General features: G+C 38.7%; 1 protein-coding gene across 1 annotated transcript in view; it reads left to right on the top strand.

Annotated features, from left to right (window-relative positions):
- The first annotated feature begins 696 nt into the window (after positions 1-696).
- The window catches only part of COL1A2 (collagen type I alpha 2 chain), a 48881-nt gene continuing 28880 nt past the window's right edge, over positions 697-20697 (top strand). The window contains exons 1-16 of the mRNA XM_034760459.1: positions 697-922; positions 3627-3634; positions 4270-4287; positions 4995-5030; positions 6875-6958; positions 8532-8588; positions 12124-12168; positions 12278-12331; positions 12643-12696; positions 13079-13132; positions 13746-13799; positions 14100-14153; positions 16041-16085; positions 16382-16435; positions 16552-16596; positions 18802-18855. Coding sequence (XP_034616350.1) covers positions 853-922; positions 3627-3634; positions 4270-4287; positions 4995-5030; positions 6875-6958; positions 8532-8588; positions 12124-12168; positions 12278-12331; positions 12643-12696; positions 13079-13132; positions 13746-13799; positions 14100-14153; positions 16041-16085; positions 16382-16435; positions 16552-16596; positions 18802-18855 — 786 coding nt within the window. The 5' untranslated portion in view covers positions 697-852. The remainder of the gene's footprint in view (positions 923-3626; positions 3635-4269; positions 4288-4994; positions 5031-6874; positions 6959-8531; positions 8589-12123; positions 12169-12277; positions 12332-12642; positions 12697-13078; positions 13133-13745; positions 13800-14099; positions 14154-16040; positions 16086-16381; positions 16436-16551; positions 16597-18801; positions 18856-20697) is intronic.

Consider the following 20697-nt stretch of genomic DNA (forward strand, 5'->3'; position numbering starts at 1 on the left):
CCAGCCTGTGCCAGGCAGCGGGAAGCAGGGCACCTACCCCAGTGGTTTATTGGGGGGGAGGGGGGCTGGGCTGGCTGCCGGTGGCGGATCAGGGGTCTGAGGTGCAGTAGTGCGGGCACGCATGGGGATCTGGCTCTGATGGGGTCGGTAGGAGCGTCCGGCTTGTGCTGCTACAGTGTGGGATCCTGGGGAGCAAACCCACACCAGGCTCCAGGCCGCTCCAGCTCTTCCCTGTCGCACTCGCTGCTTCCCCTTCCCCACCCACCGTGAGCCGGGCAGGGCACGAGGTATCGCAGGACCTGGACAGCTCCTGCTTTGAAAGCAGCTTCCCGGCGGCTGCTCGAAAGCTCCCGAGCAGGTTGGCAGCTCCCAGCCCCCCCGCACCCCCACCCCAACGTGGAAGCCAAACCAGACAGCGAGTCAGATTTTCCTTTTTAAAGCCTCAACGTGGCCACGTCCTCACGAAGAATGGAACCAATTTGCCCCCCCCCCCCCCCCCCCGCCCCCCCCCCAGCCCTCTGCCCCGCCCTCGCTCCAGCCCCCCAGCTGCTGCCAAAGCTGCCGGGGCAGGTCGGAGATAAGGAGCACGTGACGGCCTGGGAGCCTCGCGGGGCCCCCAGGGCTGCTGCTCCGCCATTGGCTGCGAGGCGTTCGGGGACCCGCCAGCCCAGGGAACCTCCTGCCGTATAAATACGGCCGAGCGGGGCTTTATTATTTTAGCATCCCGGGCAGCAGGTTTCTGCTAAGTTTGGAGTTACTCGCCACGACTGTATGCCTGCGTCCCATAGGTAATATCTAACCACCGACCAGGGGCTCTGCAACACAAGGAGTCTGCATGTCTAGCAACTAGACATGCTCAGCTTTGTGGATACACGGATTTTGTTGCTGCTCGCAGTAACTTCATACCTAGCAACATGTCAATGTAAGTGCTTTCAGCTTGTTTGCGGTGTGGGGAGGTCTCTTGGGGGGGGGGTGACCTAGACTCCCCATTCGCCCTAGACTTCTTGTCCTTTGAGGGTGAGGAGGGGATCGGGGGTCTGTCAGTGTGGAGCTATACAGCCAGCATCTAATGTCATTGCCACTGAGCCAGTTCGGATTTTCACTTTTTTTAAAAGACCCCCCCCCCCAAAAAAAACCCGCTCTTTTTCTGTCTGAGGATGGCAGGAGGCCAAGGAGCTCCCCCTTTCTTCCTAAAGAAGATGGGTTGTTTTCCATGGAGAACTGAAAGTCTTCATTTGTGAGCAGATGCTTCAACTCCTAGCAGGGGGATATTTATAGGAGGCAGAGCTATCTTCCTAGCTGCATCATAATTATACTTGGGTAGCACTTCAGACTAACTTTTTAAAAGATCCGTGAGGGGGAGGGATTGGAAAGCAACAGCTTACCCTCTCCTTGCAAGAACAGTAACGTTAGGGCGTTGTACATCTTTGTCTGGGCTGCTGATGCTGGCTTCTGCCCAAGTGGCGCCCTCTGGAGGGAGGAAACGAGTAGTGCAGGGCACCCCGTCTCAAAGTCTGTGGAGTGGGGATGGATTTACTCTGGAAAAGAATGGAGAATGTCTCGGTTGATTAGATACAGCCCCAAAAGGAGAAGTTATTAAAGTTCAGATCTCTCGGGGGTTGGCTGGTTGTTTTCTAGAAAAGTTAAAATCATACATTTGGAGAGAGAAAGAAAACACTTGTTTGGAAAAAAAATCTGACAATGTGAAAAAATGTTTCTTGAGCTCTTGTGTAAAAAGTGAACTAATATTCCTAGTATTGCCTTATGGAGACTCTGAGCTCTTCTTTTGCACACTCACTTTGCTCAGGAATAGTGACCCCTTCTGGTAAACTTTCAAACCAGACGTTAGAGGTCTTAACAAGTCTTGTCTCTTAACTGAATGAGAAATTCAAGAGTCCCTTTGCTTTAATGCAACATTTGAAATTCATTTGCACACCTAACACTTGTTTCTTTAAATGACTTTCTATAAAAATGAGCTGTGCATAGAGCCCATGTGGAAGCATCTCTAGACAAGTGATCTAACTGGCTAAATACATCTGTGCCAGCTGTATTCCCTCAAATGGCACATGGGTGCCATAAGTAAGCTTTTGAACACAATATTCCCATACATTTCCCCTAAAATATCCAATATGTTACACACAAGCAAACTCTGTTTGTTCTACAGATGATGCTCTTACTCAATGACATCCTTTCTGACAGATGGTTGATCTGTCAAGATCATTAAGTCAGCAATGACTTTGCGATGATGACCAGTGTTGAATAACTGATTGTCCAGAGCACAGAAAGGGATCTAAAGATGTAAAAAGTTATCAGTGTAGTATCTTTATGACCATACTGGCTTCCTCTCTTCCACTATCTATTTATTATCAATTTGACCCTCCCAATTCCGTGGTTGAGGCTAAACATAGACATTTTTCTCCCTCTGGTGGTAAGAAGAAATAGTAACACATTTTGCAAATCCAGTAACATTTTAAGAGAGAAAGAGACCTTCCAAAAACAAAGGGGATTCATGGGGGGATCCTGTTATGTCACTCAACCCTAAACTTAAGAACATATGACCTTTTCCAAAAGGATAATAAGGAGAGAATTTATCTTGAAATAATTATAATTTAACACCCAAAATTTTACATTTTTAGAATTCAGTTTGGTATTTGGGAGCACACCAAACTGATGTTTTAGTAATATGTTTTACATATCAATATTCTGTATATTGGATTATACCAGTCATCTTTCTGTTAAACTATACCAACCACTGGCATTGGTCTTGATCCTAATAAATTGCCAAACTGAAAATTTAAGAGATTCAAACCCAATTTTTAAACATATCAATTCAGTGCGGTCAAAATAGTACAGATTAACATGCTCAATTTTGAGCCAGAATAGACACTTTTTGATTGAATTGCTTGCAGATTGTAAAAATTAAATAAAATGAGAAAAACATAATTTTATAGTTTTTTTTTATTTTGGGGATTTAAAGCACTAAAAAGCAGTGAGAACTCTTTGAACAATTTGTTATGTAGTACTAAATATCAAAAGTGTCCATAAAGAGAGTTATTTATCATTTAATGGCCAATCTAATTACTTTCCTATACAATGTATCTGTAGTCATTGTGCTTAGAATTCTCATATCAGAAATATTGTTGAGTTGAAGTAGCCCCCTCCTCCAGCTTCATAAAAATGAGCTTGGAGCCATTTACAAGAAATTGGAAAATTATTCCTTTCAATCAAGATCTTTTCATGCATCAGTATTGCTGGATTTGTCCCTCTGTCTGTCTCTGTCTCTCTCACACACACAGAGACTTGCTCTCCTCTCCTTCTCCTCCTCTCCCCCTCACCGCCCTCCCCTAGGCCCAATCATTATTTTGATGGGAGATTTTCCTCAGAAAGTGCTGCAGGATCATGTCTACATAGTACATTCAAGTCTTACAATATAAAATATAGCTCTGTATTTAATTTCCTTAGTCAATCTGTTTCTCCACATAAAATTTCAATAATTACTACTGTAAACTAACATTTTAATAATATTAATTAAATGTTGGGGTATTTTACAAGCATTGAAATGTAAGCTTTTTAAAGTTATTGTAACCTACAATCTATTTTTTTCTTCTTTTTCCTTCTTTTTCCAGCAAATGAGGTCAGTATAATTTCATTCAATATACGATATTCACCCTTAACTAAATAGCTAGGCACCTTTTTTCTTCAGAATTGGCATTCACTTACCTTAATTCCCAAGATGATCATGGAAAAGCTAGCAATCATTAAGTGCTATAGGGACTGTCTAGAAATGTGCCCACCCCAATTTCCAAATGGGCAGGGCTTTTTTAAGAGACTGCCTTCGTAGGTGAAAATAATATAAAGAGGAAATAACATAGCAGTGACATTTGGATATTATACATGGCCCTTGGGTTGGAGATTATTATACTTTAAAGCTTAAGTATCTCTATAAACATCATTTCATCAAAAGGATTATGAATGAATTCAGGTGTGCTTTTATTTATACCTTGTTTGCATGCTGTGGTAAATATAAACTGGCCAATTTTATACCTAAGTTTTTAACAGATAGATTATTAATGCATACAGCTAACATAATGTGTACTATATACATAATTCCTCCTAGACTTTAGAGCAATTTCACAAATATAGTCATTATATATATACATAACTTGATTTAAGAGGCTGAATCTCTGTGTTTGTACATTATAATAATTTAATAGGATTTGGGATGGAACTGTTATTAATTTCAGTTTTGTTATAATTCATTCCTTTTAGGCAACTGCACGGCGGAGGGTAAGCATTGTTATTATTATTTATTTATGTTTGTTTAAGTATTTTGATAACATGACATTTTCACATGCAAATTAGCATTTTGTTGGATATAGGTTGAAAGGAAACATATTTAAGCTGTTTTTCAGACACTTGACCAATTTAGCACTTAAATTATTAGACAGTAAAAAGAAGAAAACAGCTGTTGGGCTATATTTACACCAGTGTAAACGTGGATTCTGGATTTATACTGGTTTACCTGAGAGCAGAATTGTGCACACAGAGAACTAAGTTATATTTAGGAAAGCATTCTTGAGAACATTTCAAAAAGCAATTGATGACAAATACTCATTTTACACAACAGTGATGCCTATTCAGGTCTATAATGACAGAGAAAATACATGTTGTTTTTAGAAATAAATAACATATTAGTGTTAATTATTCAGTGTGGAGTAAAACAAAAATCAATTTTACATGGATGTGTTTCCACAGACTAGTCTGTGCTTATCTAACTAAAATATTGTTGTAGTCTACTCCTCCTTCTCAATAAGTTATAGTTACTTTGATAGCTATAACTGATCTTTTCCCTACAAGTGACATATATAATATAGTAGTTTTGTCACACTTTCACAAATTGATTATTCTAAGCAATACAACTTGTTTATATGTGTTCATATATTTTGCTGGAGGACTGCACAGCAAATTCCATTGTTTTCCTTTTCTTCCTGCAGGGTCCCAGAGGAGACAAAGGGCCACCAGGAGAAAGGGTAAGGAACCACAATTGTTGTTCAACTATTTTTGTTATAACAATTGTCTTTGGAGGAACAATAGGAAAAAACAACCACATTAAAGCACAAGTAATGAAATAAATTCACTTCTGAGAGTTTTGTGTACACACTTTTATAAAAAGATATACTACATGGCAGACCAAATTCTGCCCTGGGTGACACTTGTGCAGCCTGGTTAAGGTGCCTGGGGCTACCCAGGTGTGAGTTCAGAACTTGGCTTAGTACCTTTAGTCAATAGTCTGAAGAATAATTTCCAACTGTACACAGTGGAGGCAGGTGACATGAAAATGGAGAAGAAAAGCTGACATGGAAAGGTGCAGACTCAGAGCTGGTTCAAAGCATTGGGTAAAGATAAAACTATGTAAAACACTAAGCAGAATAGACAAAGCCTGCCCTGAGAAGCTTTCACTTATTATAAATCAAATATATATGGCTTGAAAAAACTTTTGTAGGCAAATGTATGCTGTGTATATTCTACTGAGAAGGAGGTGTTCAATAGTGGATCTTGTTTATGTAACTGTAAATGAAGATAGTTACATATCTAATTACAACTTTCACAAACTCATATTATTTACATTCATTTTCTTTTTCTGGTTTGCTGTGGTGTCACACAGCAGTTTTTTGGGGAGGCATATTTTTTATCTTCACAAGGTGCAGTAGTGATGGCTGTGATTTTGCATCATTTTATATCATGGAAATGCCATGATATGGTGCATATTTTGTGTAACGATCACTTACAAGCTTTAAAGCCTACACTGTAAACCATCAAGAAGGATACATATACTTGAGGCTGAATATTTGCTTTTCACTACTTATTTCTACCAAAATCCATTTAAGAATTATTTTCCCTATTGTAACAATATATAGATTGTGTGTGTACGGTGGTCCTAATCTTGCTCCAGCTGAAGTCAATGGGAGTTTTACCGCTGATTTCATTTGGAGAACGGTTTGGGCCCAAAATACAGAGTAAGCTAAATGCTGTCCTGAATCACACCTGTGACTGAAGGCACAGTGTAGCAAGGTTGCATGGGTGTAACTGAGGACAGATTTGGCTCACGGTTTGGTTGTGTATATGCAGTTTCAAGCAATTATAGCAAATGAAGAGTATCATCAATCGCGGTAGAGGGCCAGAACAGAAAATCTTTATAACACTCTGTTTTGCTTCTGTCATCAGATTTGTAACTATATTGGGCCAGATCCACAGCTCATGTAAATTGGCCTCATTGCGTTGAGTTTAATGAAGCTATGCTGATTTACACCAGTAGAGGGTTGTGCCCAGCGAGCATCTGCTGACTTCCCCCCAGTTTTCAGGGGCAATTTTGTACACCCAGTCATTTGTGTCCACAGTTGTTGCATTCCAAGTTATTTGTACCTGCAGAAGACTTAATTTGTGACATTTGGGCACAAATGATTATACCAGTATCTGCTGCCCATACTCACTTTGAATATCCCCTTAGTGCTACTTAGTATGAATAAGGATGGCAGAATCTGGCCTCGTGTGTGCAAATTGTGGGTACAAGATTTGACAGTACTTCAAAATTGAACACCCCAATTTAGCAGCCACTTTTGAGAGCATGGATCTAATAAAATCTCCAAGAGCCTCAGTGCTCTAAAACATAGTAAATGTACTGTTAGGGTGAAATAACATGGCAATGGAAGTTCAGACGGTGCTAACTTTTTAGAAGTTAACAGTCAGCTGAAGTTGCATATATGGGAATGTTGGAGCATATGTCCTAGCTTCTTTCTTACTTATGATTTCACAAGTTCAGAGTCTTCTTCAACTACTCCTAACATTCACTTCATTTTCATCTTTTTGACTCTAGGGTCTACCAGGTGTACCCGGCATAGATGGTGAAGATGGTCCACCAGGGCCACCAGGCCCCCCTGGTCCTCCAGGTCTTGGCGGAGTAAGACATCCAAATTTTCATTACTGAAACTGATCATCCATGCATTGTAGCATCTGATGATTAAATATACATATATCAGAAAATAGAGGCATTTCACTTTAGAATAGGATAAAACATTCTGTTGGGCTTAGAATGGGATGGGATTCTTCATTCCATTTCACTGAAATGTTCTTCAAGGGGTATATTTCCCATGATGAATTTGGGACTCATATAAATGTGAATTGGGTGCTTAGCACATGCATGAAGGGGAGAATTAACTCCTTGATTCCCTAATGCTATTTTTTTTTCTTGTCTGAACATCTCAGATCTGTGCACCCATAACATATTTTTGTTATTCAGGAATTAACTAAATGAAATCCCTACTGATTAAGCTCATGGGCAAACAAGACAGCACTTTTTGCTGTTGGCTTCAGGTGAGGGGAAGTTAGTATTGAAACCAAGTGTAGAAATAATATAAAATATAAATAAAATAAAAATGTAGTAAACATACTGTTATGGTGAAACAACATGGCAATGGAAGATCAGACTGTGCTAACTTTTTATACGTTAACAGTCAGTGTTGAAGTTGCGTATCTGGGAATGTTGGACAGTATGTCCTAGCTTCTTTCTTACTTACTAGCAAATAAACTACATCTTTCTTCCCTCTGAATTTTTCAGTATGAACAATATTACTGTCTCAGAGCTTAAATGGATCATGTCTCCTCTAGCCTTCTTGCAGAAACAATGTGTGCTTCGCTTGTTCTCAGAAGGCCTTGATATGCCTGTTTAACCCTTTGAGTACCCTACATTAACGTCATGAGAGGCATACGATCTTAGAGGTGACGTGTTAATGGGCAAGCACTGTAAATCCCTGGGGCACCAGGGAGATTAACCCACTTTCATCTTCACTGGGAAAAGAAATGGGTTTTTTTGTTTGTTGTTTTTTGTTTTTTCCCTTTTAGCAAACATAAAACTGAAATAAAAAGATTAAGTTAAAATAATAGGAATTTAAAAGGAATCCAAAGCATGAAGGGAATATTTTCTACTTCGTCTTGGTTTAAGAGTTGGACAGAGCATTTTCTTTCTAAAGATTTCAGTAAGGAAAAACTCTCCTTCTATACAAATCTGCAAGGCTCATGTTGATGGAAATGCATAAAGTCCACTATAGTTTTCTTGAGAATGTAGGCACTTTTGGTGCAAGGATAAATGTACATAGCGTCTGAAACTGAGACTTTTCCGAAATGATTTGGTGATTTAAGAATATTTACCTCTTCTAAATGGGCGTAAGTTTTATGTTCTGAGTTTTCAACTCAGATTATCAGTCTCTCTCACCTACTGTTGAATAAATGTTGCTCAGAGAGTTGTATGAAATGGCATAATTATTACTAAGGGAAATTTATTTTTTTGAATAAACACAAATGCACTCAATAAATGTTGCCATTATTATACATTTTAAGGAAATTAAAATAAACCATTATCCAGAAAATAGAACAAAAATCTGATAATCTGAGCATATAAAATAAATCTAAAAGCCTGATAGTATTAATGAAGTTCTTATGTGTCATATGAATTTCAAACATTTTCTCTCCTACAGAACTTTGCTGCTCAGTATGATCCATCTAAAGCAGCTGATTACGGCCATGGACCCATGGTAGGCAAACCTTCTCCTTCATTCAACAACTTACTTAAATATGTTCATTACATGTTTCATTTGGATCCTTACTACATATCTTACATGTATCATCACTGACAACATAGTTTAAAATGTATGTGATGATCATATCAGAGTCTGAGTCAATATAAAGATTTTGCTGCCCTTTTGATGTAGGGCAATTGAAAATGTTTGCAGTACATTCTTAGATCTAGACCTTCTGCTGGTGTATCTCAGTGTAGTTCCTTTGACATCAGTGGAGCTATGCCGATATAGACCAGCTGAGGATCCAACCCTTTTTTTGTCAGGGAAGCTCATGTTCTGATCTTAGGTAATAATTTCGTTTTATTCACTATCCCTTTCCCCATAATGAGACATAAGAAAATTGTGTTTTGGGAATGAAGAAAGTGGACAATGAAATTAATCTCAGTCATACCAAGATGGACCTGGTAAGAGTTACCTCAGCTAATTCATCTCAGCACCATTGATATGATGAACTTGTGGAAGCAAGTTCTGCCCCCATGACTGTACAACTCCGTTGACTTCATTGGGGTTGCATGGGTTTAATAAGGGCATAATTTGGTCCCTGGATTCCGTGTTGAGTCATTTACTCCCAATGCTTATCACATCTAAGAGTAATTAGGCAAAACAGACATATAAAATACGTCTCCCAATACAGAGTGAGTTGAGTAAAGATCAAATTGTATTTGATAAAAAACATATAGGCAAAGCCCATTCTGAGGGAGAGCCTTTTCTACCTACTGCTGCTAAATTTGTAGAAAGGGACGTTTTAGAAGTATATTTGCTTCTCCATTTGGATCATGTTGCCTGTGTATGTGGATAGCAGAATATGGGCTAAATTCTGCCTTCAGTTACATCTGTGTAACCCTATTGTAGTCAGAGGTGTAAATTAAGGTAGAATTTGTCACTTGTCTCCAGGAACAGTGACTACACACAATATCAGTGTTGCCAATGTACCTAAAATGTAATCGGTGAGTTAAATTCTGCCCTATTTTACAGCTGTGCAACCTCCTATTCAAGTTACTAGTGGTGTATGGTTGTAATTCAGTGTAGAATTTGTCCCCAAAATGTTCAGCTAAACTGTTCAGCATTGGGGCTGATCAATTAGTGTTTCCATTCCTGAAAACAGCTTAGATATGAAACTTTCATAAAAAGATGTTGGCACACCTGCGTGTCATAGCATTAGTCACACTCATTCCCTCCATAACCAATATGTATAATTTGTTCATATATATATATGAACTCTGTTAATAGATCATAAAATTGTATTTGTACTTTGGCAATGTATAGAGAAACAAATGGCAGGGTGTCTCATAATGCTTCAGTGACAACTCTGGGGAGGGATAAAACAATTTACAACTGAGCATCTAGATGGAGGCTGTCTCTGTCCCTGGGAGGAAGTGAGAAAATGTAGATGAGGATTCATTCACCTGTGACTTTCACTGTAGCAAAGTGCTAACTAAAGAATTTTCCACCACAAGTGAACAAATAGAGTATATCATCCCCCTACCAGCAACACCAATGGTGCTACATGCAAAAAGTTGAGCCTACGGCCCCTTGTTATTTAATACTTTTTTCCTCCTGTGACAGCCCTAAATAAAAACGTAGTGCAGTGAAAATCAGTCTGCATTCAAAGCTTTCCTTGTCTTCAATGGGAGTTTTGAGCTCAGAAGCACTGAAAGATTGGACAGAATGGAATTTATACATATTCAAAATGAATCTGAGCTATGCCCATGTTTACTGTACTCCTACCTCCCCCACATACCAATAATGTATATAACCAATCATGTGAGAGTAAATAACTATGGTCGCCATGAAAAAGTTAAGATTAGGATATTATTATGAGGTAACTATGGGTAAATGATTCATTTTTAATGGAAACTACTATATCTACAGGTACTGTATGAGTAAATTCTGTTAGCATGAATGCGAATAATGCACCTATATGGCAAGAAGAATGGACTCCTTAATCATATCCAAAACTTGTGTGATTTCATAGTGAGAAATCTCTTAGATCTTGAATTTTAGCAAAATCTGCTTGTAGGAAATATTTTATTCTTTATTTCTAAATGCCACAGAAAAAAAAAACGTAGGGAAAAATATGGGTGTGGAATTCACCTTCATGAGAGAGCCCGTGCAAGGCCTATGTATCACTCCAGTCCTACTTAGACCCTATTTGAGGGTTTAAGTGAGACAAGTAGTCCACAGGCCTTGTGCAGGGAGTCCACATAGCGGGAATTTTACTCCAAATCATTACATATTTTGTTAACCATATCATGTACTGTAAAATACAGTTTATGCAGTCTCACCACCTACTAAGATTTCTCTTGATCCCATAGGGAAATGTCCTTCTTTCAATAGGCATATGTTGCTTTCATTAGTTTTAATGAGGACTGTTCACATTTTTAAGAGATCCTAATGTTACATAATCTAAAGTATGTATTTTAGATTATTATAATCTGTTAATACTTAATTATTTCAGTTATGACATAAAGCACTCTAGATCCCATAAAATATGAATTTGTATGATGGAAGTTTAGATAGATGAGTTTGGGGTGGCTTATTTGTTTGTTTCTGTGTTTGCTCTGTAATATATAAAACAATTGTTAACAGATTGTGTGCTAGTCTATTAACAATCCTCTTTAAGGACATATCAGTTTAGCAAAATAAACTTGTAACACTTTATGGAGTGCCATATGAAGTTCAAAAAAATGCAAAGTGGAGAATTTAAAGGAAAATAATTTCTCTAGATCTGGCAAAGTATTACATATGCAATGTATACACAGAGTCACTTTCCAAAGTAGTACACTGACAGGGATTTTGCAGCATATAGTAATAGTAGCATATATAATCATTCATTATCTAGATTCTTTTTTTCTCTTATTGCCCTGCCATGATATCAGTTTTCATTTTTCAATATCTCTTCCTTTCCTTTGAAGAGCCACTGACACGGTCGAGAGACCCTAAAATGTAACATTCTTTAACAATGGCTTTTTTGTTGTTGTTTTATGACTGTGGGGATGTGCATAGTTGTGACATCATCCTTTCACACTGCCTGTTTGCTCACAAGAATAGTGCAGGCAAGCCAAGAGGAGGAATGACCGTGTGCAAGGGCACTTGTATCATATCCTCACCTACAAGCCAAAAAGAAAGTAGGAAGTCTAATGACGTGTCAGCATTGGCAGTGTGCCTTTAATAGTTTCATTACATCCCATATATACTGGGGTGAGTTGGTGGTAAGCTAGTAGGCGAAGCAGAGTCAGGGAACTCCTAGGTTCTAGTCCCAGCTCTGCCTTTGACTGGCTGTATGCTTGAGACAGATCACTTTAACCTCCTGTGCTTCAACTATTACACAATGGCAGTTATAATCCCTTCCTACCCCTCGGGAATGTTGTCAGACTTAATGAATTAATGTTTGTAACATATTTTGTGCTCCTCAGATGAAAGGTGCTAGATAATGGCCAAGTATTATTATTATTCTTATGCTAATGGGTTTTTTATATATTTTTTCTAGGGTATAATGGGACCCAGAGGCGCACCTGGAATAAGTGGACCCCCTGTAAGTGTATTCATATTGCAGTCATTGGGGTGGGGAGAAGGAGTATATGCATATAGAATATGAATAGTTTATTCTATAAGATGATATTAAGAAAACTTATTTCTTCTAGGGTGCTCAAGGTTTCCAAGGACCTGCTGGTGAGCCTGGTGAACCTGGTCAAACAGTAAGTAGATTTTTCCTCCCTTACTGTTAAATTGAAGTGGATCTGAACTCTGAATGTTTTATTTATGTGCATGTCCAGGGATATTTGAATTTGTTGTTTCTGTTTACTCCTGTCACAGAGATAGGCCTGAGCAGTGAGGCTCAGACTTCCACAAGTCTAAAGTCAACTGGCTTCCACAAAACTTGGGATGGAAGGACTCAGAACCAGGGTCCCATGTCAGACCCATCTCTAATTCAAATTGAACATCAAAGCAACTGAGCAGTCTCACTTCAATTGTCCAACTTCACATAATCCTTGTGCTTTTTTTATAGGGTCCCGTTGGTTCCCGTGGTCCAGCTGGTCCTCCTGGAAAGGCTGGTGAAGATGTAAGTAGTTATTAAACACTGTTCATCTTCATTAGAGTCAGATGTTCCTGATTAAAATCTGTAAATTAAACTAATCTTATTTAAATGGCACCCCTAGGTGCTCTGGTGACAATTACTCGAAAGTGTAAAACACACACCAAAAAATAAACCATAACTCCCCAAACCATTGATTTTATAGAAATCCTGTTGCATTTTGCAAACATAATGTAAAACAGACAAATTTTAAATCTTTCCATATGTGACTTCAAGCCTCAAAAATACAGGAAAAGTGAAATTAAAGCAAATGTAGCATCCATGTACTTAAGATAACCTCCATCAATTTTTAAAAAGTGGTTCCATTTCCTTAGTTACACAACTAGTTTTCTTTTCTGTCACTTTTTAGGGTCACCCTGGAAAACCTGGAAGATCTGGTGAGAGGGGCGTTTCTGGTCCTCAGGTGAGAAATCACCTATCATATTTTAAACAGAATAATTGTCTTGTAGTTGATAAAACCTGGGGACATTTAGGAAAAGGAACATATTAGCAGACTAGTAATACTGGCATGAATGGGCTACTCTGCTATTCTGCTGCCATTCCATACCCTAAGGGATTCTTCTGTATGTATATTCTTATGTATGGAGCTAGAGATTCGGTGTATCAGAAACGTTTAGGGGCGCATATTAATTTTTTTTTTGGTGGGGGGAGGATATTGCACAGGAAGAGGAGAGTAGATCCTTTAGTGTAGAAGACTACACTAGTATAGAACATATTTGATATCCTAACAACAGCTATGATCTACACCCTATGCATCCCATACAAGAACTTGACAATTGGCTGCTTATTGTTAATAATTTTGCTTAGTAGTTAAGGGCCTGACCCTGTGAAGGATGGAAATTGACAATGCTGAGTATTTCACAGGTTCAGACTCCCAGCCTATAGCTAAAAGCTTTTTCTTAATTTATTAATCTGGTCAATACATGAGTATATTTTGTGAAAGTTATTGTTTTTCCCTTTAGCTATAATTGCTAATGTGAGAGACAGTCCTTCACTCTCTCTCTGTTTCCTTTAAGGGTGCTCGTGGTTTCCCTGGAACTCCTGGTCTGCCCGGCTTTAAAGGAATTAGGGTGAGCATATTTCTTACCTATGTGGTCAAGTCTGAAAATATCTCAGGATATTGAAGTCCCCATAAATCTTTCACAGATTAATGTATGTGAGAGACATTGTAAATATATGGACTAGCAAAATGAGTCTTATTAAACCCTTGAGTGTGTCCGTGATATAACAAAATGGAAGAAAAAACAACCATATGATTAGCATTGAGGGATAGTGGAAAGATGGACCTTCCACATGTGAATGACAGTTTGTAGGCATGAATAAAGATTTGCAACAAGATACATTTTAACAATTATTTTTATCCAATATAGGGACACAATGGTCTGGATGGTCAAAGGGGACAAGCCGGTGCTCCAGGTGTCAAGGTAAAAACTAAATCAGAATAATGGCTTTTAAAACATAGGGCACTTACAACTTCTTCCAGCAACATACACATGCTATTATCTCCAATTCCTCTCCTACATTGTCACCTAAACATTTCTCAAGATGAAATAATTCCAACATCAGTTGACCCATGTAACAGAAACACATGTCATTTCTTAACAAGAGAGATCATGCCTGGGACCTTGAGCTGTTACTCATGAGAGTAGTTCTACTGAGTAAGAGCTGCAGGATTGGACCCCTAATGATTAGCTTTCCAGCAGTATTAAAACAATCATGATTCTCCTGCCCCTACATCCTAAGTCCCACACAAGAACTTGGCAATTGGCTGCTGTAAGTCCATTACAATGAAAATCTCTCCCCTTCCTGAAAAATTTAGTTGCTTAGCCAGGTATTGTGGTGCTGCCTTCTGTTAGAACATTGACGGTTAGTGAAGTTGCTTTAATTTAGATTGAGTTGGCCTTTCTGAGCTTTTTTCTTCACAGTGCCACACTTTAGCAACAGATTTAAAGAGCAGCCTTGCAAAACTGAATTTAAACATGGCAGAGAAATGCAGAATCACATAAACATAGACATTTTTAACAACTTATTAGGTTCCCCATCTAGTCATTCTTTCTTTCCTTCATACTTTTCCTTCCTTTTCATTTCAGTCCTTCATAGCAATGTTGATAGAAACAACCAATTGGGAGCTGGGATGCTTCTGCTTATTTCATACTAGAGGTTGGATTTTGACAGTTATTAAATCAGCAAACCACAAATTTCACACAAAATTCCTTTCTTCACTTTTTTTCTGGGGGCCTGGTAATAAATGCTGTTGATTATAGTACAGAATTCTCATATCTCTATGCAGCATGCTATCTGATTGCTGACTTCTTTAATGGCAAGCTATTAGGCTATCAACATTTCTGTTAAATACTTGTAGGTGAAAATCAGACAAAAATAGTGAAATGAATGAGAGAACAATTATTAACACATAATGACTGGAAACAGATTAAGCCAAATTCACTAATGGTGTATCTGTGCTGATTACAGGGAAGTTACACCAGGGTTAAATCTGGCCTTTTCACTTCTTTGCAGGACCCATGATTTGGGGAGAACAGATATATTCACAGGGACTAATTTACATGAATCCATGACATATAGAGTGCAAATTATAACACTGATTCATAAGACTAAATGAGCCACTATTTAGGGAATTTTAGCTCTGCTACACATTATACCTATTTATACCTTTTTATTGTCACAAACCAAATACATCATATGGTATCACTGCATACAAATATATGTTACACTGTCAACCAGCAAAATTTATCTGTTCTCAAATTAGATTGCAACAGTTCTTGCAAAACCATATTGTAGCTTCATAATACTTCTACAGAACAAAATATTAGTGCTCTAGCACAGTGATTTAGTCACCTATGGGACAGCATCCAGGGCAACATCTAGTGGTCAAAGGACAGAAAAAGGTGTGTTTAGTTGGATGACTCCCATACATATCTCTGATCACTTGCTTCAAGATACAAGGCACTCGGGGAATGACTTACTTCTGGCCATTAGATGGAGTGGGCTGACCCAACATTTGTAATCTTGACCTAAGGCAAAAATAATGGGGGAGGGGACAAAAAAAAACCTACTGAAAAATACTGATCAAATCTGGTCTTTTACTCACTGTATGAGTATGTTCTACATGTTAGATATGTAAAGTTAGGGACTTTAGGGGCAGATATACTCTTACTGAGGACAGTGGTATGGTTCCCATCGAGATCAGTAAGAGTAAGATCAGGCCCTTAAAATCTCTGTAGGGCCATTGAGCAGTCCATTAGAAATGTAATGTAGGCCTAACTGATGAAGAATTTTTTTATTGTTAACAGGGTGAACCTGGTGCCCATGGTGAAAATGGTAGCCCAGGACAAGCTGTGAGTATTTGTTATTGTTCATAATGTAGAAAATGACTAAATCTGTAAGCTATTTCTCAGCTAACTCTTCTAATGCTTGCCAATCACTGTGATCAATTTTGTTAAAGTCAGTCATCCTAATATAACAGTGCATGTTTAACTGGAATGACATTCTTTGCCTGATCAGAATTAAAATCTGAAACCTATTCCTCTGAAGGATGTTAATACAGTGATGGAGGCAAAACTAAAGTCATATCTTGCTCAGTGAATGTTTTGCCACACATGTACAAAATAACTAATTAAGTGTATTCTTCCAGGGTGCTCGTGGCCTCCCCGGTGAAAGAGGAAGAGTAGGTTCTCCTGGACCTTCTGTAAGTGACTTCATATCTGTATATTTTACTTGCCATAAGTCATATTTACTGTGCCTTTTCAGTAGATATTCTTTAATCCTGTGTCAGAAGTTAATTCTCATATTTTTCTCCCGTAGGGTGCTCGTGGAAGTGATGGCAGCGCTGGCCCCACCGGTCCTGCTGTAAGTTACAACTTTGGTCATTTGGGGCAGAGGGGTGGTGTTATTTTAGGCCTTGTAGCCATCTCCTGAATTATGCAGAATTTTCCATTGTTCAATGAGATTATCTGTGTGGCCTTTTCTGTTTATGATTGTCTGTGAACCAGCAGGAAGTCAGTAAAATATGAAGTATAATGTCGTTTTCAGTCACCACTTGCTGAGTTTCTCAGACATTAACATTGGTAGAACATACCTGACATCTGAAAGGATCAAATTGTACTCTCATTTACTCATTTATATACCAAATGGACCAGGCAGCTGGGATTTTATTTTACTTTTCAAGGGCAAAACCAGACCATTTTAATTGTTTCAAAGGCAATTTTCTCACACTGAAACAAATTCAGACGAGTTACTACTGATGTAAAATCCTAATTGGTGGCTGACTTAAGTGAAATCACTCTGGATTTACACTGATGTACAATCCAAATCAGACCTCTGTGTGTGCAGAATTCCTAACTTTGGCATACCAAATTTCAACGTGTAGGTGATTTAATGTCTGATCCTCCTCGAGACTTACTTTAAAAAAAACCCAAGTGCTTTTCCGCTTCCATTCTCCATGCCTCTCAGAATTACAACCATTCCAAACATCAAGATGATGGAAGTTCAGCAAATGGCTACTTTTCATGCATATTACTTCTGATATGGATTTTTAGCATACATTTATTGCATACGTATCATAAGGTTTTTTTTAATGTTAGCAGACACAACCATTGTGGTTATTACCTCTGGTTTAAAAATCATAGAAAAGCAGGATCACAGTGGTTCCTTTAGTTATATAGTACATTGGATAGAAATAATCTACCAAATTCTCCTCTCAGTTACATTGGGAAACCCCATTGACTTCATTTGGATCAAGGGGGTAGTTGCTGTTGATGAATTACCCCAGTGTAATTGAGAGAAGGTCTTAGCCCAATAGAAACAGAATGAGATGATGACAGTACCAATAATCAGTGGATCATAGTTATGCTTTCTCTTAATAATTTAAGAAAAAATAACACTTTTTTGTGTCATTAAGAGGAGCAAAATAAATGAAGGCTATAAATCCACCAAAACAAAGAGATTTAGTGCTATCCCTAACTCATCCTGTTGTGTCTAGGTTCTGTCTGCCAGAATATTTGTCCCATAATAATTCCAAGCATTGAGTCTCACAGCAGCATCTAGATATGACAGGGCCAGTGGAACGGCAGGTTAATGCTGAAATATCTTTGCTTTTTCCATTTTTAAAAACAGAGCCACTTTAGTTGAATAAAGATGTTTATGTTAATATCATGCTGAGAGTCTATGTCACAAATATAATACAATTTGCCACCCGTAGGCCATACCCCAGTTCTGTATTGTACTTAGTGAAGTAGAGATTGAAACAGTTGAATGGCTAAGGTGCTGCATAACTGTTTAAGTAAGGCAACCCCCAGTGACTAGTGCTTACTGTGGATTGCCACAGTTACATAGCATAAGTTGTCTCCTTTTCATCACAATGGAAGTGAAGTCGCCTTTTGTCTCATCCACCCACAAATCCTGGTTTCCTTTTGGAGGTAATCATGGTAACTATTGTACAATCCATTCACATCTCAGGGTCAAATCCTGCCCTTTGCTGCCCTATGGCCAGATCCATCACCTATTGAAGTCAATGGAAGGACTCACATTGACTTCAGTGGGAGTTGCTTCAGGCACTAGAGTGCAAGGTAATGCAAAGAGTTGAGGGAACCTTTCCCTCTCCCATGCAAGCAGCTGGCCAGTTGCCCTATGCAACACACATGCCTACTGCAGTGGGTTGTACAGTTGATAAGCATCAGCAGCAAGGAGTAGCTGGTGCACTGCTCCTGGCCAGAATAACATGCTCCCCCTTTGTTTGTTGTGGTAGTTTGCTGTGAGTCATCCTGCCTGGCACTAGCAGATGGCTGCCTCTGCCCATCCTGTACTTTCCTGCCCTGGTCATGTGTTTTGGTTCTTAGACAGAAGTCTTCCCTCATTTATAAAGTCTTAACCCCCAATGCAAATATTATTCAGCATCAATCCTATTTCTAATTGTTTATAGAAAGCTGATCTTGTCACTTCTGAGATTCAGATACAATTGATCAGATTTGTATTTTGCCATATATTTATTTCAGCAACTAAGGTGCCTGTGTTTTCAGTAATCTCTCTAAACACTTTGTCTCTTTCATTTTATAGGGCCCCATTGGTGCTGCTGGTCCTCCAGGTTTCCCAGGTGCTCCTGGTGCCAAGGTATAAATATCTTCTTTTAGAGGAAAGTGAAATGTACCATCTAATTCTTATGCACAGCAAAATGTGCACTCACATCTGACACTGCAGTGCTTTCAAACCAAACATTATTGTTACAGATCAGAATGAGGAAAAACCCTTACAGTCTTTTGGAAATATTATTACATATATACATAAGTAACAATATTTTGAAATATGGCAGCTTTTCCGCACAGCTAGACTATTTTAATTTCTTTTTTCCTAAATAATCACAGGGAATGTTTGCCCCAAATGATCATAGGGAGCATGTGCCCAAAAGGATTACATAAAACATGTTGATTGCATACAGGATTGTAAAGTTCAGCTGAGGGCTCTTTGGTACAAATCTGTTCCATATTCAGCACTCAAACTGATTGCCGCATTGGCATTGATGTAAATTGAACTTCTCGGAGCAGAATGAATGCAGAATAATCTATAGAAGAAATGCCAGTAAGAGACTCATACTTTGGACCTGAGAGCAGGATTTCCTCTATAGTTAATAATAGATTAGATTAAATCTGAATCTAAGAAATGAACAGATAAAGACACTTATGGCGATATAGAGCCTGGTTCATCACTACTTCACACCTTGTGCAGTTATGTATACCTGTGACAAGTGGAGGTGAAACATGCCAAATCAGCATGGTAGCATTTTACACCCACTTGTCACAGGTATCAGAAACTACACAAGGTGCAGGTTGGTGGAGAATCAGGCTCCTTATTTCCTGAGTTCCAAAAATTACTATGAAGAATCTACAATTAAAAATAATTATAGCTTTACTTTAACCCTCAAGTAAATAACTTGTCCCCATTGCAGATTATAGGTTAGATAATCCATTTGCTGTAAGTCAGATCTTGGAGTTCTTATTGAGTTAAAACTCCCATTAAATAAAATGGGATTTTTTGATGGAGAAAGAATGGCAGGATTTAGGCCAGCAAGTCAAGTTATGCCCCATTTGGGAGCTGTATTGACAACTTGCCAAGAGGCCAAGGGCTACACTGATTTTGAATAAGCTAGAATAGTTTGCTGGTGCTACCCTCCTCCTTAATACAGATGTGCTTCCCACAAAGATTACATGTGCCAGCAGACAAATCTATCGTGATTCATATTTAGATCAGAATGATGGAGAATTGTTTGCTGGGATCCTTAGTCTTTACAAACTGAAACTCTGTATTGAAGATGAGAACGCATGCAGGCAATAGCTTTAGAAACCAAAGAAAACCTTACCCAGAGTGTATCCAGTAACAGCAGAGAGTTTGTGCAGTCAGTTTATGAATACATAAATAATCAGAACAATTATGGGTCCAAGGGCTGAGTTTTAAAGATTCTGTCTCAGCTAAGATAGCCTCTAACTCTGATGTACCATTGAAAAAAAAAGGGTAAGATCCCATAAAAAGGTGTAATTGATACCCTGCCAGTAGCTTATTATAAGTTCAGATGCAAAAAAATTAAATTGGACATCCCTTGCCTGGAGGCACTTTGAGACCAATTCACGGTTGCCCTGCACCTTGTGTCATTATTTGCAGAACAGTTCCATAGTTGACTTGCTGTGTGATCTTGGATAATAATATATGGTCTGATTTTTCAGGGGTGCTGGAGACCCACAGCTCCCATGAAAGCCACTGACTTCCATGGGAGCTACATAGGCTTCCAAGGCTCAGTGCCTCTGAAAACAGGTAAAAAGGCTATGTCTACACCGTGACCTAGGAGTGTGATTTCCCGGATCGTGTACGTACACTCATGTTGAGCTAGCACAAGTATAAATAGCAGTATAGCTGCGGTAACATGGGTAGAGGCAATGGAGGCACAGCTGAGCAGTGCTGAGT

The sequence above is a fragment of the Trachemys scripta genome, chromosome 2 (assembly GCF_013100865.1).
Source record: "Trachemys scripta elegans isolate TJP31775 chromosome 2, CAS_Tse_1.0, whole genome shotgun sequence".
NCBI classification, from domain to species: Eukaryota; Metazoa; Chordata; order Testudines; family Emydidae; genus Trachemys; species Trachemys scripta.